We start from the raw sequence: 27,249 nt of genomic DNA, 5'->3' as shown, positions 1-27,249 counted from the left end.
TGACAGGTGAATCAGATTTTTGGAGTGACCAAGCCCCTGCATAAGCCCATCACTGATTACATGAGATCCTAATTGTCATTGGGAAATGATGTCCACAGAAGTACAACAGGAAAAGCTGCACAGACTTTCCAACTCCTCTGTCCTAATCAGCACTGTGGAGCAGACAGCATCGTGAGAGATGAAAAGGGTAACTTAAGTGCTAAGAGAATGCAATCTGGTGGGAAAGACAGTACAAAGGTTGTAGTAACATCTAGAAGGATTAAGCCATGTAGGAGAAGGCTGTCATGTAGACAGACCACCTTGTATTTGGACAAAGAGACCTGCACTCAACTTGAGAATGCAACATGCATAGGACAGCAAATTTTTCTCTAGGGGTAGGTCTGCAAGTGACTTCAGATTCGGTCCCAAAAAATAGCAGGGTCTCAACATAGTTTAACTGCCCAAAGCTAACTTGAATGAAATGATTAACCAGTTTTTTAATAATCAGTCCCCTAGGGTAATAAAAGAAAACACTTTTACTGGAGTTGGGTTACTATGATGGCCAGGTTCCATGTGAAAAAACTCAGATCTGTACAAAGGTCAACAAACTGGCTTTTGAGCTGGAATTGGTCTACGTCTACCACAAAATATAACTATCTCCTGTTATATGTTTTGACTGAGAAGTGGAATAAGGCATCCCTGAAATCAAGAGACAGAAGTCCTCTTCTCTGTGCAGATGGAATGTTCTCCTCTATCACCAACCAGAACTGAGTATATGTATGAGTGTAAATAATCTTTTAACTCCAAAATGGGGTCTCATCCTTCCTCCACATCTGCTCCTATGAAAAAAATGCATCTTCACATTGATTAATCCCGACTAAAATAGCAGCAATTGCCAACTAACAGTGTTATGTAATAAGGCAGAGACAGAACCCTGTGGGCTGAGACTGAAACTTTGTTTGACCCAGCAAGACAGGTAGGTGCAATAGGCTGTAGGCTTAAGCCTACTCATATATTTTTTTTCTTTTTCTTTATGCTATTACTACACCGATGAAAGTATCTCTCCTAACTATCAAATTGCATTTGTTAAAATTACAAGTGATGATACAATGACACTATGTAATCCTTGTGAATAGATACACAAATTCACATCTTAAAACTCCTTGGAGTTTTAGTTCCCATTACTTCTTCTAGCAAGATATTTCAGAAGCTTCTGTGATGGACCCACAAGGCCATTTACAATTTCTAGCCTACATTCATTCATGGTGAGCATACAATTCTTGTTCTTGGTATAACTGTGTTGCTTGTGTCTTAAAATAGCTCTATTTATTTTCAGTGTTTATCCCTTGATATGACAACAAATGTATTCCCTTCTTCGTCATTATTTTTCTCATATGAGCAGGCCAACGTCTCTTATTTTCCTACTGTAAAATAAAAGCTCTGTCACTCTCATCATTCTGTTGGTCATTCTCTGCATTCTTTCTGCTTCAAAATTCAGATTTGTACAGAGTATTCTGGATGACAAATTATACATGTCTTCTAACACAGTGTTAATGTTCACTTATCTCTTTAGAAAATTCTTTACCTTATACAGACTAGGGCTGCACTGGCATTTTTCAACTTCCCGTTTACAGAACAGGCCCCCGCCTTTTTGTAGTAACTTTTTCTTTCTGACAGTCAGTCCTCAAGGTCTTCCTGTTCCTTATTCTGAGACTCTTCTGTTTTAACCGTTTCTTTTGATTTTTTTGGCCACAGTACGAACAATCAGCACTATCCAACTTTATGCCTCAAGGCCACTATTTAAGACAAAAGAAAATCTGGTCCGAAAGACTTAATGGAGAAATATCCAGCCCAATGGTGACACTGCCTCCTCCTTAGTCAGGTCTTTGGCCATCTCACAATTTAGTAATCTCCATCCTCTCACGTTTAATTGTACTTACCCATAATGTACTACTACTAAAACAAACAAACAAAAAAAGGCATTTACAAATTTCTCATCCTACGTAACTGTAAAAATGGTATGTATGAAATGAGAAACTGCCCTACATATCTGGGAGGACAAGAGTTCACACATACTCCTTCCTCCCTGCACCCACATAGCATATCCTTGCCAACTGATGCAAAGATAGGGATAAACATACAGGAGAGAACTATAAAAAGTCTGGTTTTTGCATTTACTTACCATGGTGGAGATCAGAGTAAACACATGGATGTTAAGAAAATTACATTGGTATTAAAAACAATATTAGACAAGGAACAGGTCCATAACAACTCTTTAAAAAAACTTCAATATTTTCTGCATTTCAACTACTGAAATAACTAGATTAGCAATGCATCTTACTTGTTCTGTCATATGATTCATGACAAGTATGTGCAATTTCAGCTCCAAGCTGCAAGTAATGTCCAGCTTTGTCATCTCGGGAACCATCTGCTCCAAGGGCAAACATTCCCCCTGCAAAACAGGTCAAATGGCCCATCTTTCTTTCAAGGTGCCCATTCTTCCACTCCCCAATGAAGGTCAGTCCTCCATTGGACTTTCTGATGAGATGTTTTTCTATGGCCTACAAGAAGATTGAGAAAACTTTCAAAAACTGTTTTAAATGCAAGTTTTACATACTAACGCTACTTTAAAGAATAAAATACTGTTTTCAAAAAGTAAATATCTTTTTCTTTTGCCAAACTCACTTCTGAGCACTACAGGAACAAACAGCTGTAAGAATACAATTTCAATGAACATTAAAAAATACCCTACTTGCTAAACAATGCTACTGAGACCAGTCACAGGAAAGTCAAAACACAGATGACACTGCAATTTTATCTGAGAATTCATCACGTTTTATGGCTCACATGGCTGTTTGTCTACCTGTTAGCTCTGAGAAGTAAATAAATGTTCTACTGTGAAATCTGTGTGTACTCAGAAAACACATCCAAATTGGATGCTTTTGGTCAGCAATATACGTAAATGAACCACTTGTACTCTCAGTCAGCCTTTAACAGAAAGTAACAGGAATCCTCCAGCCACCTTTTAGCTTCTCCACAGCAGCCTTCTGATTGCAAACAAGTAAAGAATGGGTGAGGGTTAGAATTGGTGTTCACAAAAAGCACTATTATTAACAGATGAAGTTACAGCTGTTTTTTCTTTGCACATTTGTATCAATATACATTGTTTATTGTGACTTATAAAACGGTACTCTTTTGGTACTTTTTGGAGAACAGTAACTTTCCAAAGTTTGCAAAATACATGGAAAAACACATTTACTTAAGCCTCTTTCAAAGAGGGTGATAATCTCTATCATCTACTGCAGTACTTATTCTCTTTAACATTATACCTTTTTTCTTGTAACAACTTTCTAGTTACATGACAGTTTGAGTCCATTGTAATTATCTTTTTTACCATGGAGACATTTTTCCTACCTTCTTTCCAGAAATTTCTTTTGTACTTCCACATATAACCATCTGCTGGGTTCACAACTTCCTTTAAAGTGCATGAAAGTACTGGTCAGAGTACTCCAAGGCTGATTAGAGTTGAAGGATTAAAGTGCCATTAAAAAGGCATTTACTACTCTCCCTCCCATCCCCAAGATCTACTACAGAAGTGAACATTTACTCCTTTCCACTACTTTTCTGATGCCTACAATAAATTACACCCTAAAGGTGCACAACTGTATTTTGCACTGAAATGTGATATACTGAGACCACACACAGGATCTTGCATACAACTGCAGTGATTATCTTGGATGTGGAGGTCAAGTCTGCTTCACACAGTTGTATCACTGATATCTAGCCAGTGCTAGCCATACAGGTTGTTACCACACAGACTGAGGCAGCAGATACATAGTTTGCAGATTTAAAACTAAACAGTGAAATAGCTGTGACAGTAGATATTCCAAATTAAAAAAAAAGTAAAAAAAAAAAAAAAGTTAAGGCAGTGCTGAAGTACTACAAGGCTGTCAAAGCAGCTGTACTGAACCCAGCAAAATTTGACAGCAGTCCTCCATCCACATTCTGAAATAGCATCTGACAGTCTTCTAAATTTTTCTTCAACTGTACCCCAATGGAAAAACAAAAAACAAACAAACAAAACAAAACAAAAAAACAAAGAAAAAAAAAGGAAATAAAAAGCAGCAACAACAAAACACATAAAAGCACAACAGAATTATTGAAATTATTATCAGAAAAAAAAAAAAATTCTTAGGATTAGGAGCCTGGGGAAGATGATAATATAAATACTAATTGGAAATAGTTGTATGTGTACTTTGTTTTCTGAGTATCTTCTTGACTTGAGATGCTGTAGTGCTTGCAGCAACTTTTCTGAATGATTATAATGTTGGGAATCTACACCTCAGCCACACAGCCAGTGCAGATCTTGAAGTCCCCACATGGTCAAAGTGAATGCATCAGATAAAAGCCAATCCAGTAAATTGCAGGGAGATGACTACTGTTGTCAGTCGGGCCCTGCTCCTTCCTTGTCCTCAGGACTGAGACATCATTTAGATGGTAAAGTTCACTACTATAATCTGTTGAGCCCACGTATTCTCAAAGTAATGAAAGACAAGCGCTGATCTGAATTCCCATTGGCTTCACTTCTTCACTAATACCACTGACAGATCTGAAGTGTGTGCTTGTGGCAGGATCTAGTGAAAAGAATGCAGTAATAACTGACAGAGAAGAAACTACTAAGTCTTAGACAGCTGCCAGAGTGGTTGTGAAACTATCATTCAAATTGATATTGAGGACTACTACAATACTGTGGCTTCTACTGCTGGGACGCCTGATGTAGTTAACTATACAAGCCTCATTTGTCTTGAAAGCACTGCTATAGGAAAGACTGAAGCTGCTAAAAATTATGCCACTGAAGATGATATTAAAATATAGTGTTAGCTCCATTGATTCAGTTATCTTGGACAAAATTGATGAGATTTTTTTTGACTATATGGTACATAAAACTTGGAGTTCTTTTTAGAGGTAGCCACTTTTTGCAATGAGTAACAAGAAGACTTAAATGGGTTTGGTTTATTTATTTACTGGAAGAACACTTTTTTTCCAAAATTTTTTTGAATTGATCTTTCAGCAATTTCGTAACTGTTGAGGAGTAAATGGTTGCAGGTGCATTTTCAGGGGAACACAATTGCTGTGGAGAGCCAGACTTCCTCTCAGAATTTGACTGAAGAACATCATGTAGCTGCCATGTAACCCTCTTCTGAACAGAGTCCGTTCTGAACTTGAACACGACTGTCTCATGTATAGGGTATTTGAATATAGTATTTGAAGTAGTATTTGAAATCTGAAAATCCAGTTCTGTTAGCTAGTTAGTAATTAAGTACCATCTTAAAAAAGTAGCAAAGTAAGCATCCTCAAAAAGAAAATAAATGCAAACCTCTTAATATACTGCATCATGCAACAATCTACTGAATAAAAAGGACGATTAGTATTTAGAGCAATTGACAAAGAACACTGCTTGACAAAGAGCACTGCTCCTAGTGGATAGGAAATCTTGAGAAAGTTGGAAAAGATTTGACATTTGTACCCTGGGTTGGATGGCTGGGGCCACAGAGCAATCCAAGACGTACTGTAAAGCAACGGCATCCAGCTTGACCATGATGACATGCACTAGACTGTACATGTGTACTTAAGCTCCCAAAGAAAACTTATTTCACATCAGAAATGTGAGATTAACTGATGGAAGAGTTTACTTAGTATTTAAATTCCAGAAATAATAGTCTGAGATATGAATACAATGTTGTCTTTGATGTTCATACTTTCTGTGATTCAATGATTACATAAAAATTGCATTTTCTGAGCTGTCTTGCAGCAGTATTTGCTATATTCTGATAGTTGAACACTGCTGGATCCTTCTTTTGGCTATCTAATGCTGTGCAATAACAAAGAACACGGATCAGTTTTCTAAGTCTAACAGATTAGAGCACTCAGAGCAAACTGAGGCTGTATATGCCATGGATTGGGAATCAGAACATCTGAAAAACAGGTGCTGTCATCTTCTTCCTATTAGTATCTCCAAGGAATGGCATGCCACTGTCTACTGCAAGACTTGAGATGGAGGGTGTGGTGGTATATCTTCTACTTTTCCTTTTATACAAGCTAAGGGAGTAAAGTGTGGCAGGACAGATACCTTCTTTTTGTCTGGTGGGTGCTGAGAACATTTCCAGTTCTGTACTATGAGTAGGAAGAATCTATTTTACACTTTCACCCTTCTGCTTGCATAAATGACAATAAGATTTTGCTCAACATTTTGAAAATCAAAGTAAAATTGTCAGCTATGAAGGAAGACCTATGATACGGGCAACAATCAAAGAACAGTAAGGGAGTGGGCTCTGGAAATATTTTGAGATTTTCATTTAAAATTCAATATGCAATTATGTAAAACAAATCCTACTCTGATTCTTTGCACATATCTTTCGGTGTCAAGTAGGACTTCAGATAAACACAAACCCTGATCCAGAAGGATGTTCCAAAATGTGTAAATCAGTATGTTTCATGCAAACTCAAATGCACGTGGGTGGTGTTGTCTGAGAGAAAGCCAAAAAGGAAACATTCCGATGCACTACAGGTCATATCACATGAGAAGCAGAAGCAGCTCAGCTCTTTCTCCCTCCTGTCCACACCATCCTTTTCTCCAGTACCAAATTTGCTTTGCCGTATCTCCAGGGATGGAGATTTGCCCATGCAAAACATTTGAGATTGGGCTTACAGTGCAGAGAATCAAAGAGGAAGTTTATATTCTCTAATTTTCAAGTGCCCACCATAATAAATTTGAGTCAGAATAAAATATTTCAAGAGTAACCATATGCCAACTGCTAAAAAAAACATTTTTAACCCCACAGGATCCAACACACTACATCTAAGACTACTGAAGGAATTCAGCTACTGCTTTGAACTTATGCAAGTTGACTGTTGACTTAAGCAAACACTGGAAAGCCAGCAAAGTTTAAAAGGACTGGGAAATAGCTGATGCTGTAACAGTATTTAAAAAGATTAATGAAAGAACCATGTAAAATTAGTAATGTAGCTTGAAAAAATTAAGCATTTGATTGACAATTTCATGCTGATATCATGAGGAGTATTAGTATAGTTCTTGGTATTGTACAAAATATTAGTCCTAAAAAAAATCAAGGCAGCACATATGAAACAGATTAAAAACTGGCTTTCTAGAACAGATCAACATAAAATAAAAAATTGTGAAAATTTTTCATTCAATCACTATTTTGCAAGGATATTTTAATCAATGGTAGGCAGCATATCTACCGATAGTCTGCAAGAGAAGAAATGCTAAAAAAATTGCAGAAGACACAAAAATTGATGGAGCTATAGATAATGATAAAGGAAAAGTCAGCCCTGTAAATTCATTCAGAGCAAGTGATAAAATGGGTTTCACCTGAACAATCATGTTTTAGCAGAGATAAGTATAAGGTTGCACATTGAGGAATTGGGAATGTAAATCACAATAGCAGGAAAGCAGTAAATCAAAAATACTATAACCAGCTTCAGAGTAAAATCAACTGGAGAATGGATGACAGTGTCATACAAAGGTTAAAAGTGCAAACAGCTCTTGGCTGGGCAAAGACAAGAAGCTGAGAAGAAATTGGGTGATGACACATTAGTAGAACCATTACAGAAACTAAATATCCAATTCTTGCCTCCACACACTTACAACATTGGAAAATACTTAGGAAAGAGCTTGAGAAATAATTCAAAGCCTGCTTTATGTTGTGAGATGAAAGGAAATCATATATCTGTTTTGGAAGAGCATGCCCATCATACCTTTGTCAGTAACCAGCTACATTATAGCTGATAGCCCTTTAAAATAAGGGGAAAAAAATCAAGTAGCTGAAAGCCAAAGCTTAGCCAATTTCAGGTCAGAAATAAGACACATTACAGTTTCAAAACAATTTGAACTGGAATTTTATTATATACTTTTTTAAATGTGAATTTTCAGAACTCCAAGAACAAGGATTTTGTTTCGGGAAACTGCCTGCACTAAAACTAAGCTTTCAAAGCTTGTGTTGAAAGAAACATGGCATGCACAAAGCACAGAACAAGTTTGACACCAAATATGAATTTGCATGCGGACAAGATCACACAATCCCTGCTGCTGTTGGCATCACAGCTAACTAGACTTAATCTAGCTTTATTACTCTCTACTCTTCTTAACTGTAGATTAGACACATGGGTATATATGGGTACAAGTAAGTCTGACAAAAGATGGCTGTGTATGGGAAAACTCAAGAAATAACAGCTGGGCGACATAAAGCTTAGAGTCACCACAAAAAGGCCCCGAAAACTCCCACTGAACTGCCTTTACTGGTCTGCTTGGACAGACACTACTTGAATTGTGAGAGGAAGCAAGATCATATTACAAAAGACCTATAGAACAAGGAATGGGTATGGATTACATTTTACAGGATGAATATTGAATATAGCATTGAACACTTGAGAAAATAATTTGAAGATTAAAACAATTCAGGTCTTCAACTCCTCAAATGTTTTTGAACACTGGACAAAAATAATTTGGCCATTCTGCACATCTTAGAGTTGTTAGAGCTGTTTCTAATAAAATATGCTTTGGAGTTTTACTTTATAACATTTTGGATGAGCTGTTATTTTTAGTGCAATAATCTGCATCACATATATTTCAAAATAATACTTTTTAAACTACTTAAAATGAAAGCTAGTCTTATTCATCACTTGATTTCTTAAAACTTACATAATCAAAACAAGTCCTATGTGTTGCTGATTTTTTTCAGTTATCAAAGATGCTTAAATTCCACTGTACAAGAAAACTCAATGAATTATAATCACCTCAATTGCATCGTCGTACATTTTCCTTGCTTCTGTGTCCATCTTGTCTGACATAAGCCAGGCTTTCAATAAATATTCATAAAAACTGTCTCCCAGCCCGCCCACGGATGTATGATCTGCAGGAAGGAAAGAGGCAAAAGAAAAATTGAAGATGTTACATAATAGCACCTTAAATATAATTTAAAATATAAACTCACATTTTTAAGTTATGCCATTGTAGAATTATAATCATTTTAAGCCTGCTTAGTAGGACAAAGCTGTACTGTCTCCCCTCTGAACTTATTTCATAGACATGGATAGCCACAGCAGACAATGCAATTTTCCGTGCTCACTACTTGCCATTCTACACAGGCTATCCCTCATATCACAAATTTAATTTAACTGAAGTTTTTACTTAATTCCACAGAACATAATTGTTTTGCTACTAGGGTTGTATGTGTATACATACGTATGTACAAAAAAGCCATAAAAGCTCAGGATCCAGGATGCAACTAGGTCATGTGGCTGGCCATAAACCATCATCAACTATAAGGAATCTAATCTTTCCAGGAGACTTTTATTTCCAACAGGACATTTACTTAACATACTAATGAACTTCTCAAGAGTAAATGTTCTTATTTAAATTCCTCTACTTGAAAGAGAAGTAAATAGTATACAACACAAGCCCTGCTCTGTTCCACCGTGCCTGAGCAGCCACACTGTGTGCCGTAGCCAGACTGCTTGACTACTACAATCCAGCACCACATAAGCCAGACCTCCTAATGCACAGATTTCCTTTTTGCCATCTTTTCTTTTTCTTGCAGAGGTAGCCTTTCACAGGTACTGTCATTGCTATTCCGTGCTGACAGACATTAAGAAGCACCTATGTTTGCTGTCTGGGTGACTATCACATATCACACAAAGCCTACTGATGGCCTGACTCAGTTTTAGACCTCCTGTTCCAAACATGGCAAGCACTCCCTCAGTACACCCTTCATTCAAAAAGTAATATGACCTCCAAGATTTAATACACAATTCCAACCAGAAAAGTGCGTAACTTCTGCTAGCACCAGAGCAGTCAGTCTGCTCAGTATAGGATAAGGAAATGTTTAAGAACAATACGGTCACAATTACAGAAATTCAGTGACCTAAGCACAGTTGTGATACAGTCATACAACTTCCCTCTTACTGGGTGAAAGACAAAAAGAAACAAATAATATTCCTTTTTTTAATGTTCCTCAGAAAGGTGGTATTATTAGCAGTCTGTCTGGGATAAAGGTGTAGAACAAAAGGTAGAACTCTCCTTCTGGTCCTTCTTCTTGTAAAGCACTGTTATGCCCTACAAGGGCATATGTAGAAACAAATGGAAAACCTTTAGCTTCTCCATTTGTCTTCAGGTTCTGAGTTTGGCGGAAATAATTTCATATGCTTTTCTTGTATCTCAGTATCTCTGAGAGCCTTTTCACACCCAGCTATTCAGTGATTTAACTATGAGCAGTGAACTTTCATATGCTATCTAGTTCTAAGTTGAAAAGAGGGCATTCAGGCCATTTTCTTCCACAAATGCAAAGACTAGAAATTACTTCTTCAAAGAACAATTATATTCTTACGTCGACATGAGAACTAAGGGTCTGTGGTTTTCAGAAAAAAATATATCATCCCAAGACTTCAAAGTTACAGCTCACGTTAGCACTACTCAAGGACTGTCTTCACAAGAGATATGGCTTAAAACTACTTCTGTTAAGCTGCTGCCTTCTCTTCAGTTGAGTTCCCATCACTTCAGAGACTGCTGCCAGCATTGCTACTCCACCAGGTTTCCTTCACAGATGCACTCAGTCCTCAGCCAGGACAGGGCTGCTGAATGTCTCTGAGTAGCGTTCCTCTTGTAGAAGCTCCAGCTGGGTTCAGGGCATGCAAGAGTAGGGAGATGAGCGGGAAAGGTTTATGTCTTAAAATAAGAAATCCATGTACAGGTGAATTTCCAAAGTCAATTATCAGGAACACTCCCTGTTTCACCTCTGCTTCTACAGACACTCATTTGAGAACTGTCTTTGTGTCCTGTCAGCAGCTCTTCTCCTCCTCCACATTCCTTCTTGTCTCAGATGAAAGTACAAGGAATATGGAAACAAGTCACATCAGGACACAGCACAGAGCCACCTCCAAGGCAGCCTTTTTTGCACCTTCTTCATGTGTTCAGAGAACAGAGCTGTGCAAGCCTCTCAGATGCAGATTTTCCTCCCACTCAACCAGTGGGATGCAAAAATGGTAAGGCTAAGAGGTTCTAAGGGCCTCACAACTCTCTGCGGTATTGTTTTGTTTATTGCCATTTTGCGTACTTCACACCAACTCTGATGTACGAGCAGTTTTCAAGGATCCTCACTCATTAAGCTCTGTGCTGCCACTCCCCAGCTGATGCCCTTCACAGATGGACCACAGGAAAGACCTGTCAGGAGCAAACTGATTCTGTGCCATTTCTTCAGCAGCAGGAAAGGGTGAAAAGAAATACATTCTGTGGTCACATATGACAAGACATCATGGGCAGGAGGAAAGCACAGGAAACCTTTCACATGGGAAGGAAGCAATATTTCAAGGAAACTTGCTGTATCCAGATACAGCTGTCTATATTTACCTGGCCTCTCTCATCTGCAAAAAAACAGCAGAAAAAGATTGGAACTGAAAAGGAAGCAACCACAGCAGCTGAGCTAAGGTTTAAGCACAGCAAAATTTCCAACTTCTACAGCTGCATTACCTGCAGCCCTGGCAATATCTTCCTCAGGTTGTATTCTAGGGTCAGAAGATGTTGCTAAAGCAGAGCTCGCTGTAGTTTGTGTAAGGACTCTCACTAGAAATGGCTGAAAATTAAACAACTTTTTGTGACAGGTTGCAGGACTTGAATGACTTGCTCTTAGTATGGAAATTCCAAAAAGTATTTTTCAAAATCCCTTAATGAATCCATAAATGGTGAAAATTGTAGATTTGGGTCATCACACACCTTTTTCTCTCATATAAACACAGCTCCCTACCCAGACTTATCACCATAAGGTCTATGTTGGTTATCATATTCTCCTGCTGTTTGAGAAACAGATCAGATGGATTCGGAGATTTAATTCAGCTCAGCTCAAAATGTTTTGCTCAAGAATGTCTTGTGCATAGAATATTTTGAATTGTTTTGTTTGTTTGTTTGTTTTTTAATCAACCCTAACCTTGCATGTCAATCCAGAGAATGAAAAAGGACAGCTTATGATTTGAATAATAAAGTTTGTAATAGGGTCCTGGCACTAGCTACTCTTTAGTAGACAGTTGTGAAGGTATTATGTTTAAAATGTTTGTAAGTATTTTGCAAATTTGGAAATTGATTTTTCACTAATTGGATCTATAAGAATTATTTAATCAGCTGCATAGCATTTAAAGGCTTTTACTGTGAAAAACTATTTCACAGTGAAATCCTGAATGAAAATTCTTTGCAGATAAAGACAAATATAGCAAAGGAAACAGAAGTATGAGGGCATATCCAGTATGGCAGAAGCCACATATTCTATTCAATGACAACTCCATATTTTTAGAACACTACTTCCTTCCAATTGAAGACAAATTAAGATATTTTTTTCATTCCTTCCTGTGCCCCCCTCCTTTTTATTTCTTTTTATTTTATTTTATTTTATTTTATTTTAAGATTAGGCCCAGGTGAATTTTTTCAAACATGAAAGGATTCCAAAGATTCCTTGGAAAGTCTTATTTTAAATTAAAAGGTACAGTAAGTGCAGTTGCAAAGAATTCCTTCAACAACTGCAGCCAAAAGCAAATACAAAAAGCACTGCATTTTTCCTTGTTTATTATACACCTGAAAGTATGTGCAAACCTGCACAATCAGTCTGTTTGCAGGCTTCCTCCTATCCAGATAAAGCTAAATAAAATCTTAATAGAAGGACAAAAATATTTACAGGTCATAGCAATATTTTTGCCCAGTTCAAAAGATTTACATCCTGTAGAATACTGGCATTTTCCATCTTAGCAAACAGCATGCAATTGAAAAATAAAACAACAACACTCAATTTCATAGCAGTATTTTAATAAGCTTTGCATTTACCAATAAAATACATATACTTAATCAAGTATTATTTCTGTTTCAGCTAATAATCCAGAAATCACATTCACCTCTTTCCTACAAACTGAGTGGAAGACCTTTACATTCTCACATCATCTAGTACTTCTAAGGCTAGTCTCACTCCAAGTGATTTTATTCATACCAGCAATCAATTAGCTCACTGCTGAAGCAGCCTCCTCTGAAGAGAACATGGACAATCATTTCACAGCAAACCACAGAAATACATGGCAGGTCAGAAAAGAGAGTGCATGGTATCCTTCTGAAATGACAATCAATCTGATCTTGGGATAGGAGGGAGAGTCAGTGGCTCTTGTATGATTTGTTCTTTGTAAATGACATTATTTCTTTATAAATCTGGACAGACAAAGTTGTTTTTTCTCAAATAGCTTTCCAGGGCCAGGACTGCAGGCCTTCCCATCCTCTGTTACCTCTGAGGCCCTGTCTGTCATTCCTTTTCTGGATTAATTCTTGGAATGGTAGCCTTAGTCTAAAGTAAATAATACAGACACTAGGCATCTATTCAGCTCATTCTTTCTAACATTCAGATCTACCTAATGGCTGTAAATAACTTCCTTCTGAGCCAGACAATTTCTAAATGAACTGCAGTGGTTCCCAAGAATACAGTTATGACAGCAGACTCCAAGTTAAGAACAATTCATCTCCTTTTGTTTACTGTGAAAGTTTGGTTCAGTAAGCAGTAAGATATTTTCCACAACAACTTAAAGACTCCTAAAGTTAACATTTAATAAGAAAACCTGCTCTAATGAAGGTCTACCTGCTCTCTAGAGCAAACTTAAGATGTGTAAATTATTTTTAAACAGATGGCTTTAAGCAGTTAACAGCAGCTTAATGAGGTGAATTAAAAACAGTTCATGATTTGCTAACCCTTCTCTGCTTTGTGCCTTAATTGTACCATTGTCATTTCCTGGCAATGCACAGGAATAAAGAAAGAAGCCAAGCACTGTTTTAAAAACAAAACACCACGCAGAACTGATACCGCAGTCCCAACACCTAAGGTGAGGCTTTGTGTTAAAGCAGTGCAGGCTGAAAGTCAGCCTTGCCCCTTCCTGACCTCGAGGCACCTCCTCCTGCACTGCCTTTGCATTCATAAAGCTCATGCTTTATTTACTTCACACAAAGTGAAGAAGGTGACATAAAAAGCTGAGCAGAACTGCATTTCATGTGCCCAACCCTCTGCCAGTACATAAACACAAACAGCCAGAGAAGACAATCAACTAAAACAATATTTTTAATTCATGCATTTGCAACTGTAACACTGACTGGGCATTTTTAAGTATACACAGATAAAAAAAACAAGCAAAGAATTTGAAATTTGGGAATCCATAAAAGAAACTCAAGTCTTACAAATGGAAATGTTAATTATGACTTTAAAGCAAAAAGGAAAACTATTTTAAATCTGCATACAATGCTCTAAAGCCAATACACTGGAAACACCAAGGTGAACAACTACTAACTAATTTCAACCAAAAAGTAGTAATACTGACTACTTTATAACAAAAGAACAAAGTAGTAAAAGGTGATGTGGATTTTACTTTGGGATCACGAACACTGTATCTTTGACAAAACACTATTGTATTAAGTCAGGAAAGGATTTCAAGAGTGGGGAAGTTAAGACGAGGAGGGAGTAGTGAAGTGATTCAGCCAGTATGAAACTTTCATTAAGAAATCTTCACACCAGTTGTTCTGGGTACCAATTGGCCTTACACAACGCACAATCTGTATGAGCACCTTTTCTCTGTGTAGGAAACTATTAAAGAAGTGCTTTTCTGTTTGTCTTCAGAGTGGCACTGATTAAATTTCAGTTCAATCTTCCTTCACCTCGTAGTTGGGCTTAGTGCCCCTCAACTGCTCTAAACAGGTGCAAGCTCTCTTTCTAATCCTTTAATCCAGAAAGCTGAAGCCCCAGAAATTGCAGCTGCAGCAATCCACAGTGGAAATTCAACCTAAAGATGCCATAAGCCATAGTGGATGACTTAAAAGTGCAAACGCTTGTAAATTAACTACAGCAGAGGCAGCCCTGATAAAAGAAGGTGGAGGTGCAATTTTTAGTCAGGTATGAATCATTCATCACTAAGGAACATGTTACCAGCATGACAATTTTTCTGAAAACATGCAGATTGTCACATAAAAATCTACATTAAAAAAGTAGATTTAAAGTGGAAAAGATGAGCACTGAGAAATTAGGAGACAGCTGAGTTTTCAGTTCTATCGTCTGGTGCCACAACAGATTCAAGCAACAAGAAAAGCCTAGCTCAGCTCCTCCCAGCCTAGCGTTGTATGATGATGAATGCTTTGGCACATACAACTTCAGAGAACTTAGCTGAACTCTAAAAATTCCATATGGAGAAAGTAAACATGAATATTTTTCAAAGGCCTGAAAAAAATATGGGTGGTTTTGTCCTCCAGCAGTGCTAAAATAAATAACTCCCACAGTATTTAATATCCAAAATATGATGATTCTTGAGATTCTTAACTGTATGCTTAGAAGAAACAAAGTGTAATTGGGTCATAACAACATTGCATCTTGAACCTCATATAGGAATGGTTGAAGCATTTTTATCAAAGAGGAGGGAAAGGAGGAAGGGAGGAAGGGAAGGAGGAAGGGAAGGAGAAAGGGAAGAAAGAAGGGAGGAAGAAGACAGCTTGAGGCTTGAAACAGATAGAATATTCCAGTTGGAAGAGTTGAAAATTGGAAGCTCCAAAAATCTGAAAACACAATCACTTAATAGAAAATGAATTTAAATGCTACCCACAAAATAAAACAAAGCAAAATGACTTCTTAGAACTCTAGTTAAACTAAAGATTAAATTTCTCAAGCTTACACAATTCAAGTATGTACAAAGACAACAGAAGGCCAGCAAGTAAAACTAGCCCAACTAATACACACACACATATATGTGTAATCAACGTAACTAGTGAACCAAAACATATCTTCAACTTGAATGTCTTTTATGATTCCATTTATGATATCTTACAACAGGCTCTCCTTTCAAGTTGAGGATTTGACAGCTGGAACAAATATTTTTGTTTTTATATTCTTACTTACCTGAAACTTCAAAATACTCAAACTGTTGTTTACAGTTCTGGAAAGATTTAGGTCATCTCTCAGAAAACATGTTCCTGAATTAAAGGTCAATAAACTAATGATGTAAAGTCCACTTGCAAAAATTCAAAAACACAACTGACCTTTATATTGCTGATTTCATTCAGAAGCAAAGTGGCCATTTATCACCTGAAGTTGTCTTTTCCAGATTATTACACCCATCAGCATCATCCAAATGAAGTAGATCAGCCTCTCTACAATTTAGGTAGAAAATTCGGAGTAGCTGTCAATTCTAACTGTGCTGGCAGCTTTATCTAAGTTGCTTGAATTCACAGTGGATTGATGGAAATTCAGGTACGTATATCTCCACACTGCAGCCCATGGAGGAGCCCCCGGTGAAGCAGGTGGATGTGGCCTGGAGGAGGCTGCGGCCCATGGAGAGCCCCCACAGAAGCAGGCCCCGGGCTGGAGCTGCAGCATGTGGAGAGGAGCCCACGCAGGAGCAGGGGGTCTGGGGGGAGCTGCTGCCTGGGGGGGACCCGTGCTGGAGCGCTTTGCTCCAGGGGGATGGACTCCGTGGTATGGAGCCGTGTGGGAGCAGTTCTTGAAGAGCTGCTGCCTGTGGGCAGCCCCCACAAGATCAGTTGGGGAAGGACGGCAACCCGTGGGAGGGACCCCACGGGGAGCACGGGCAGAGAGTGACTGTGAAGGAGCAGTGGAGACAAAGCGTCAGGGACTGACTGCAGCCCCCATTCCCCTGCACCGCTCAAGAGGAGGAGGCAGAAGAGGGTGGATGGGGGGGGAAGGTGGTTTTAGTTTGCTTGTAGTTTCTCACTGTTCTAGTCTGCTAGTGATAGGCAATGAATTACATTAATCTCCCTACGCTGAGTCTGTTCTGTCCATGACAGTAACTGGTGGGTGATCTCTCTGTCCTAATCTCAACCCTCGAGTCCTTTATGTCATATTTTCTTCCCTTTTCCTTTGGGGAGGGGGAGTGAGAAAGCAGTTGTTGTGGAGTTCAGCTGCTCAGCACGGTAAAACCACCACAAGGTGGTAGGAAATCAAGTTGTGTGAAAGGCTTACTCAACAGCGGAGTATGGACTGAGACCGAGCTATAGCACTCTACATTTGTACTGCGTTCATCACCATGCCTTTCTGATTTTTGACCGCATCGGCAAAAAAGTGCCACAGAGTGATTTGCAATCACAGATCAATGTCTTCACTTAGATCTCCAAGATGAGAGGGTATTTTACCTTGTTGCTCCAGGACAGTCTAACTCCTAACAGAACTTTATGATTAAAAGAACCCAGTATGAAAATGCACTCTCTATCCAGAGAGTAAAAGTATAGACCCTCTCTTCTGCACCGAACTGGAAGCTTTTCTTTTTCTTTTTTTTTTTTTCTTCTTCTCTCAAGAAGGTACATCTCCCCATATAGCCCAGAATATAAAATCTCACATGTTGAAGACAGAATTAGAAGAAATGGACAATTATGTGTCATCTGAAATCTATTATTGGTCCAGAGAACAACATTGATCTAATTATAAACAACTAGTTGCACAGCCTCCAACATTTAAATGATATAGAAGGAATAAAATCAAAACATGTAACTGTAATATGGCTGTAAAAAGTCTGCAATTAGATTTTCATAGACTCTCTTTTCATAGAAAATTAACGATTTAAAAATGGTTGAAAAATACAGTTTAGATATCCAAAGACTCTGGTACAAAAATCAATTACTAAAGAAATACATGATTCCATGGGAGCTCAGACTTTAAAAACTCACAGAGCTTGTATCAAAGGATGTACTTTTAGTCCCTAATCATTTTAAATTAGCTGTCCTCAAGGTCAACAATTTAAACTCCTCAAGAATATCAGGTAAGTACCCTAATACATGTTGGATTCTGTTCATACAGGCTAATTTACTGGCTTTACAGTGAGGAAAACAAATGTTAGAGCTGCTAGAAGACTGACTTCAAATTCCAGATATTGATGCACTCTCCATCAATATCATGGTATAAAAGTGTAGTTTGGTGGTACAGCAAAATAAAATACTCATTTCTTTCCACATCAGTTTATGCAAGCACTTTGAAAGCTCAAGTTACACCATATCTGAATCCTATATTTAGGAATTCTTTATACACACACCCTTTCAAATGCATAATTCATATAAATATTTAACCTTCCAATAACACTAAAATCTTAAACACACCAAACAAAGCTTCTATTTGTTTAGCTTTTTCAGCATCTTGATGAACAGACCAGCAAATGTCTTAACCTTGCAGATTTATAAAAACATATTCCCTGTAATGCATTGCTCTGCTGTATGTCATTAAAACAAAGCTTTAGCAGATTAACTTGTTCTTGTCTTCTACTGAATAATCAGATTTGAATACAGCCTTTTCTTGAAGCACTGTTAATTACATTTGTATATGTTTACAAAGCAAAAGGGCAAGGGGAATTCCCCATCAGAGATTACACAGATTATTGTATATTCAAAACACATGCATATTCCTAAATGCAGAACAAACCAGGATATTTTTGAAAGAAAAATTAAGGAAATATGCCAGGACAGCACAGAAAATTAAACAGCAGAGAACCATCCCCACCTTCTTATCTGCAATGGTGAGAAGCCTGCTATTGGAGATCTAGAAATCATGTTGTATCTTTTTGTTCATAATGTACTGAACTGAAATCAGATTTAAAAAACAAAACCACCACCAACAAAAAACAATAAATGCCTGCATCCAATCCCCAAACTAACCATCACATACATGGCATATCTCCAGTTATATAACTGCTGTTTCAAAAACAAATCAAAAATGAAATGTACTTGCTGAATTAAATAAATGTGCAAAAATGAAGTCAAGCTGGGAACTATTTCTACAATAAATAAAATTAATTATTTTAATCCTGCATCATTTGTACTTGAGAGGGAAAATCTTTTCCTTGTACTAAAGGGGAGAACATCACCCAAGAATTAAAACAGTAGAAGCTACTGTCCACCAGTCCAAATTGAAAATGTTTTTCAAAATACTTTTTTTTTTTCTTTTCTGAAAATACAGGCCTACTTGACACAATTCTTTTAATTTCCTTTAAGGTTATGGATGTTTTGATGGGGCTTGACGTTATATTTCATAATTTGTTTTTCCAACTATTCTTGGCATTGCTGGTTTCTTAGTTCTGTATATAGCACACCTTTTAATGTGTACTATATCTGTATTAACAGATATAACTTGAGAGACCACCTCTGCTAAAAAAAGCATCTAGTACATTTGAAAAAAAAAAAAAAAAAGAAAAAAGGAAGAGTAGAAAAAAATAGTGCAAAATATCTTAATGGTAAAGGAGAACACTAACAGCTTCAGTTGGCAAAGAAAATAGTTTTCTAATATTAGCATCTTTCTCACTACCCATAACTAATCAACCTATTAATTTATGCTACAAAAATATTTTTAGGTTTCTAAGTTATTTTCAATATTCCTTTCATCTTTTGAAAGACTACTTCATTCTTCAGTATTATTCATTTCACCTCGCAATTAGCAGGGCTTTTACCTTGCAAAAGTAGATGTAAATACTGACAGAAACAGTCCAGATAATAGAAACCCAGGCAATGACTTACTTTTCAATCTCTGCAGCACCTTTTAAAGTTTGCACTCAAGAGAGCCACTCATATTTTAAATAGAGCTCACCCTGCCAAGACATATCATTAATTTAATTAATCCTTCTCTATTCTGACATGTGGGGTTAAGCACAATGTGAAAGCATCTTCTTTGTCAAGTTATCTGTTTAAGGAGTATTCTGTATGAAAGAAGTATCAAACAAGGAAATTGATTAATTAAACACACAGACATTAACAAGCTGGTGGCAACAGACAATAACAAAGACCAGAACTCTTCAGTTCCTGACTGATGGTCATACTGCTCATACAACCCTAGTGAGTCAACCTCAATGTCATCGCTGATGAGAACGGGGAAACACAATAACCATGAATATTATGAGATATTTGAGGGAAACTCTATGACTGTGAAAAATATATCTAAGGGACAGCTGAAGGGACTTCTGACTTTATGTAAAACTTACAACCGGATTTTAGGGGAAGGGCCAAAGTCAGAAAAAGGAAAAAATCAGGGTGGACTGGGGAGGAATAAGTAAGGAAAAAATGAAGATCAGGTGGGTTAAAAGGGCCTGGCTGCATGTAAACAGGCCGGCCGCCTATTAACATGCTTGCCTTCCTGAGCCCTGCACCCACTCAACTGTCTGTAACTCTCTTTTTATTAAATCCTTTTTTAACCATTTTTTGTGTCTACTTTCACTCATTATCCCATGTGTGAGTGCTGCACGGTGTAAACATCAGCAACTGGAGAAGCCATGGGCCACAGAGCCTGCAAGTCTATGTGCCAGCAACTGGGGAGACCGGCATGCAACAGAGGTCCGTTGACAGTAACTGGAGAGAGTGGGATGCATGTTGCAAGGTCAGAGTGACAGCAACCAGAGAAGCAGGTTGCAGCAAGTGGAGAAAAAAGAATGTCACAGGTCCCTAGGTTTATGTGTCAACAAAGGGGAAGACCTACCTGTGTTTATTTTTCCCAGTTAACCTGATTCAGAATGCATGTCTGTACATGGAATTCATTAGCAAACCTCAAGGTGGACAGGATGGTGAGTAGGAGACCTGCATCTGGAAAGACCCAAGGTCTACAAGTAAGCTGATGCCTGGATAAGGGGCCCAGGGTCCAAGCACAGGTAGCAGGTAATTAAGTATGTGAATATTTTAAAGGTTCCTGAGCGTGATGGTTGCTTGGGTGAAGAGAGTGTAAGTGCCTACACCTATTTGGCCACAAACATGAGGAGGATGAACAAGACCTGGCTACCAGTACTCATCTTTTATGTATTACATGTGGATGCTACAAAGGCCATGTTCTGCCAGTGGTAGTCCATGTGGGTGGCCATGTTAGTGTCCTCTTAGATTGTGTGCACCTCTCTAGGATACATGCTCAGCCTCACTGCTGGGCCAATATGCACGTTGTAACAGCAGCAGTCACATCCACTGGACTGAGACAGAGACATCTCCTGGGTCTCAAAATGCACTGGGCAGGGTATCAACAGCTACAAAGGAGCAATCTACAGGTCTGAGATTCTGCTAGATGCAGTGACTTTCTTAACATCTATAGTAAAGTGTATTATAAATGTTTATTTCAGATTTTTTTTTAATTTTTCTTTTAAATACTGACAAAAAATATAGACAGATGGTGCCATATATTTGACACAATTTCATATCACAAATGAAAATAGATTGGGTGTATTATTCTTGGTTTGTCTATTACCTGCAAGAGTTTAAATGAAGCAGTTCAATTAATTACCTAGCTCAGCTCAAGAGCATTAGTCTAAATCCATCTGTACAAGCAGGCATAAAAATTTAGGGCCCACTATTTGCACTGATTTAATGAAGGTAATTTAAAATCGTTTTTATGACTTTTCCTACATGTGAAAAATGCACTGTTTTAAAGAAAATGTAAATCTAATCCAATTCAATTAAATCCATGGAAGCCTTCTCTAAATAAAGTTAAATACTAAAACTGCTTGTTTTGGTTTACTTTAAGCATTTATTTTGCAAATGAAAGACCACTACTTAAATTGAAATATGCACATCCACAAAGACATTTGTTTTGGTTTATTTAAGGGACAGTCTACAGCAAAAGCAACTGGGAAACAGATATAAATTTTTCCCAGTCAGACACATTGGGTAAGCCTCAACTTATTCTGCACTACAGCTGCAGAGAACAGCAAGGAAGTGAGAAAATCACCAGAAGGTGCTAAAGCAGCATGTGTAACAAGGTGGGTTATATACCTATGTGAATCCTCTTACTTGTCTTTACAGGATAGACATCACTTTGTATAGGACACAAGGTATTTAAATTTAGAATATTAAATAAACATACGTGGTCTGATACCACTCTGTTAGCAGTCCTAGTAAACCAGCTGCCAGAGTGCCCCTCATCAGATTTTTAACTTGGTCCACTTGTAGATTTGTCTAAAAGGGCTTGTCTTAGGTAATGATACATGAAAAAAGCACTGCAAAACAGACCACAACCTGACTATTCATCGTATCAGTGCTGGTAATTTCAGAACCTGCCATTACATTCCTAATAGCAGAGTTCAGTGTGTAAATGTACACACCAGCTTACTTTACAGTAACTTGTACTCATATGTCATTAAGGTGAATAAACACAGAAGGCTAACATAGAATAAGTATTTTTGTTACTTGCATGCACAGAGAAACCATATATAGTCTAAAAAACATCTTTAGTTAAACTGACACTACTTTCTTAAATAATAAATGCAGGTAACTCTATAGACAGACCGGTTCTAGGAACTGAGATATGAATCCAGAGTGATTTGAGTTCCCCTTCAGTAACATCTTTGCTAGAGATTTTGGAAGTAGATGAAATGCAATATTTTATTCTCCGTATTGAAAAGTAGAAAGAAAGAATGCCCAATTTACTGAAATGTGCAAATACAAATAGCATTTCCTAACTTGGCAATAACACGCAGAGTGGCAATATCGTTGTTATTGCTGTTTTATTTGGTATTCACATCTAACTTGCTTGCAAATGTATATTAGAATTAAATTTTCTCAACATTTTCATTTTAGGAGAAAAGTTCTTCACTACAAAGTAATTTCCATAATTCTGAAATCTCTTATATTTAATGAAAATTTTAGGCATTATATCTGCATAGCAGGCTTCTTGAGAAAATACTGTCATTTTCATTGAAAATAATCCAAATTCACTGTATGATGTTCTGATGCTTACACCAAACAAATTGCTCACCAAGTGAAAAGTAAAGCTAACAAAGTTAACTGCACATTAACATGAGAAGTTAAAACATACTTCTTGCCAGCTATTTTTATTTCAAGTTTTACAGAAACTGGAACTCCAAGACAGAAGTAGTGTAAATCACTTGCTTCCACTGGACCATCACATTAGTCCATAATTAAAAATCGAATCTGTCAACATTCCTGTGGGCATTACAGCTTTGTTTTCTAGCAAAAACCCCTGTGAGATGACAAATCCTGAGCTGAACCCATTAAAAGCTGTCTGTCATGCCACTCATGCTGTAGTAATACCTGCATGTTATAAGCTTATACGCAAATATTTAGCCTACACATGACATTTTTTTCCTCCTCCTAGATATAGTGAACTCCTGCTACACAGCACTCTGCTACCTTTCAAAGCAGTTCCACTGTAAAGCAGAGATGAAGCAACGACTAGAAAGCCATTCACCCAGCAGTTTTTAGAATTGGGTTTTATGGCATTCAAATTGAAAAAAAAAACAAACAAACAAACAAACACCAAAACAAAACATAAAAAAAAAAAAAAAAAGCAATTGTTGGAATGGCAGTGCTTGCTGCAAAACTGCCTGCAGGGGCTCTGGACCCTGATGACTGCTGCTGCATGAGGTAGGCAGAAAAAAAAAAAAAGAAGGGAATCTGTCACCAGAGCTGTTCTTCAAGTGCAACATAAAATGCATTAAATACATATGGAAATTTTTATTAATAAAAACAAACATTAAAAAGACATGTCTATAGATTGGATTTATGTGACACTATATGGCTCTACTTACCTTTCCAACTTGTTAAGAACCTGGAAGCCATCATCATGCCCTTGGTGAAACAATAATTAATAATTGACTGGTAACTTACTTTACTGAATATATATATTCAGGTATTTGCAAAAAAAACACATTGGCATGAGGGAAGTACAAATGAAAATGAGCACTACAAGAAGCAACTAGAAGAATGAGCTAAAAGGATGGCCTATCTCAGGACACTGTCCCTAGAGCACCATTCCCAAGCAATGAAATTGAGGAGTGTGCTGCTTTTATCAAGACCAAAAAGCCTGCGTTCTGATAAATCAAACCACAGCACAATGACTCATCAGCAGAAGACCCCACATCCTGATGTTAGAAGGATTGTGACAAGGTTGCAGCACATCACATGCACCACTCTCCTTCGCCTAGCTCCAACAAGAAAGCAAACCATGGACATACATTTTAAACACATTTAAATGAGGAAAAAGAGACAAGGCCAAGATCTATGGAGGGATAAGTCAGAAAGTCTCTGAGGAAAAGCAAGAACCTGTAGCAATTGCTGATCCCTAGGCCCAAAAGATCTGCCCAAAAACTAGCTCATCACTAGTCATTCAAAAACACTAGATAAGTGAGGAAGAGTGACGTCCTTTGAGTCCAGACAACTCAGCCGTATCTTGGTACCTTTCAGTAACAATGAATTAAATTTATAAGACAGTGAAAGTGTGCAGGTAAAAATCAGCTCACTTTATGATTTTCTAAACAAATAGCCCTTCCATACAACCTTGCACTGAATTTTATTACTCTAATTTCCCTACACTAGCAATGGAGATAAAAACTTAATATTTGTGAATTAAATCCACTTAATTCAAGTTTCTGATGGATTATGTATCTTTTAGATACTGAAGAAAGGCAGTAGGTTTTTACATGTGCTGAGAAGTTACTTCAAACAAATCTTAGATATAAATGTGCAGATGTCTTTTGTCTGCAACGGAAAGGGACTTAAAACCATGCTTTTATGTGGTATCATACATTACTGCACAGCTCCAGTTCTCTGGACTAAAGAGGAAAAAGGAAATAAAGGTTTCTGACTGGGACATTTCAAAGGCACATTAGTTACCCATGCTAAAATTTAATACTTGGGACTGAAACTCAAATAAAGTAGACGCAATCCTTGTTGGTTTTTTATTGTTGTTTGTTGTTGTTTTTAAAAACCTAAAATTAGGCTAGGCTGCTTGTGTAAATACCTCTGAGAAGATATCAGAATACTGTTCTTTCCACAAAATTCATGTTGGAAGTAGAGATACATACAGCCCAAACCCTACAGGGCCACACCAAGGTTACTGAAAATGTTCGAGGTTTCTCTTTTTTCCATAAATCTGTCTTGCAAAAAGAATTGGTTCTAATTATTAAAGTTTACCTATCAGCCTGCTAGAACAGAATTAAACAGAAATACAACAGAAGTGTATCTATTCAGTATTGCTTCTAATCAAATCATATATACTTTTATTTTTTCAAATATTTTACGAGCTAGTTGTAAAGACAAAATATAACTATGAGAAAATGTTACCTAAACAGATTCTTCCATCATATAATTTTGTTTAATAATCTCTGGATAATCAACTGGCAGTAACTGGCACACCACAGGTATTTTTGTTACTTCAAATAAAAGCACTCACCACCAGAGTACATCCACTATCAGCATGACTGGTATAGAAATTCAAAACATAGCCACCACTAGAATGATGCTACATTTCAGCAAAATCCCATACTTCCTCAATATTCTATTTGATGGATTTATTTTACTTATTTCACACCACTTTTGACTTAGTTGGAACACTGTACAGATTAACAGAAAACTTAACTAGAACTGAGCCAAGCCTGAGGAGGAGAAAAAATGTTAAAAGGAAAAAATAGAAAAAAAGCAAAAAAAAACAACAAGCAGAACTAAACAACAAACAAACTATCAAAAAAAACGAAGAAATACAGAAAGGTCAGAGCCAAGAGTTACATGTACCTAGGCCAATAGAGTTCTGAAATAATTTTCAGGAACTGAAATTTTCAGTAGCTTGTACAAGATAAAAGTTGTATCAGACTAAAGGTTACAGGAAAAAAAAAAAAAAAGAGAGAGAGAAAAAAACAGGGCTGCTTGGCTTCTTTTCCAGATGCTGAAAGAAAAGTTATGCTTTGGTGCTCTTTCCACTGTCTCTGTATTTCCAGTACTAAAGTATATAACAAGCAAAACATAATATTCTTTGAGATTATCTTCTGAGGAAGATATAAAAGCTTTTTTCATCCTTAAAACCAACAATATGACTAGGTCATTAACAATATCATGGACTCTGACAAGAGTCCTCTACAGAAGTGAGATTTAGTGCATGAGAGTTATCACCGTTACTTAACTGACTTTGTGATGCAGGATATGGCCTCTGCAAGAGAATCAGAAGGAAGGAATATCTGTCTCAGCCTCAGCTGTTCCAGTTCCTAAGTCCAATGTTTCAGCATTTATGCATTGTTACTCTAAGTCACGTTCTTAAATTTCTGCAAATGAATTCACTAATGACTTATCTCTCTGGACTACAACAAAGACAGTTTCTCATTGTCCCATCTGGTTTTGTGGCAAGTTAAAAAAAAAAAAAAATAGGATTATGGATTCTTGCTCTCTTGTCTTCACAAACCTTTTCAAGGTAAGTTTATAAATGCTACATTGATGAAATGTTATAAACACTCCTAGAAGCTCTGTATCAGCATTAGGTGCCCTATTTGCCTAGCGGGGAAAAATCCAAAACAAATTCCAGGAAGTAAGTTTGTGGTTAGTAAGCAGCACAAAAATATTAGGTGCTCTATAAAGGTGTAGTTCTTTTCATCCTAAAACCTTAAGTCATAATCTGCAATCCTAAATTCTACTTTCAAATGTATAATCTTTCAAAATTCATTTAAAAAGTTATGTTAGAGCTTCATCAAGCTTTGTCAAGTTAAAACTTCCACTGTATGTTTATTTATTATTTCCTTCTCCAGAGTTGCTAATAGTAACAGTATTATTACTAAAACCAATAAAAAGCCCCTGTAGAATCCTAGTAATATGCCACAATTTACTACCTTTGTTGAAACCAGTAAAAGCAATTGTTTAGGAATAGAAAAAGCAATATAAAAATTATTTCACAACAAACAAGTTGACTTTTTAATAAATTATAGATGAATGTTTGTATTTACTAGACCCTCCCCCCCCCCTTTTTTCAGAAGCATTTGTAAGCCTAAATTTGTCTAAAGGATTTATCTCATTAATCCAGGCACCCATCTCAAAAGGTGGCCCTATTCACTTGCACTCTTTGAAGAGAATTTTGGTCTCACAGATCTAATTAGACAACTCTTTTCAAAGTCACTGCAATGATAGCTGTATTCATTTCCCTCCTGTTCCAGACTCAAAGTCAGAAGCAAATTCTCAATTTGTAAGCCAGAACATGTTCTGCTGGATATTTACAGCCAAACACTGAAATCACCAAAACCTGTTAGTGATGTCAAACAGGACAAAAATAGACCATCTTTCTTGTTTTTCCTAAATCAACTTGCATTCATAAAAGATGAAGGAATAGAAGCCTTGAAGAAAAAGAACTATCTTCATCATCTATACTATGAAAGCACTAAAACATCCAACGCTTCTTAGAAGAACCACTTCAAGAAAAGGAATCAGGGTTGTGTATGTGTCTTCGTGTTTTCCCTCTC

The 27,249-nt window shown here is 37.2% G+C and overlaps 1 protein-coding gene across 1 annotated transcript in view; it reads right to left on the bottom strand.

The window, feature by feature from the left end:
* MAN1A2 (mannosidase alpha class 1A member 2) overlaps positions 1–27,249 on the bottom strand; it is a 134,778-nt gene that overhangs the window by 13,556 nt on the left and 93,973 nt on the right. Inside the window, exons 9-10 of the mRNA XM_032182618.1 lie at positions 8,797–8,912; positions 2,321–2,540 (exon numbers count right to left, since the gene is read on the bottom strand). Coding sequence (XP_032038509.1) covers positions 2,321–2,540; positions 8,797–8,912 — 336 coding nt within the window. The remainder of the gene's footprint in view (positions 1–2,320; positions 2,541–8,796; positions 8,913–27,249) is intronic.

Source organism: Aythya fuligula, chromosome 1 (assembly GCF_009819795.1).
Source record: "Aythya fuligula isolate bAytFul2 chromosome 1, bAytFul2.pri, whole genome shotgun sequence".
NCBI classification, from domain to species: domain Eukaryota; kingdom Metazoa; phylum Chordata; class Aves; order Anseriformes; family Anatidae; genus Aythya; species Aythya fuligula.
This window is presented reverse-complemented; position numbering and strand designations above follow the sequence as displayed.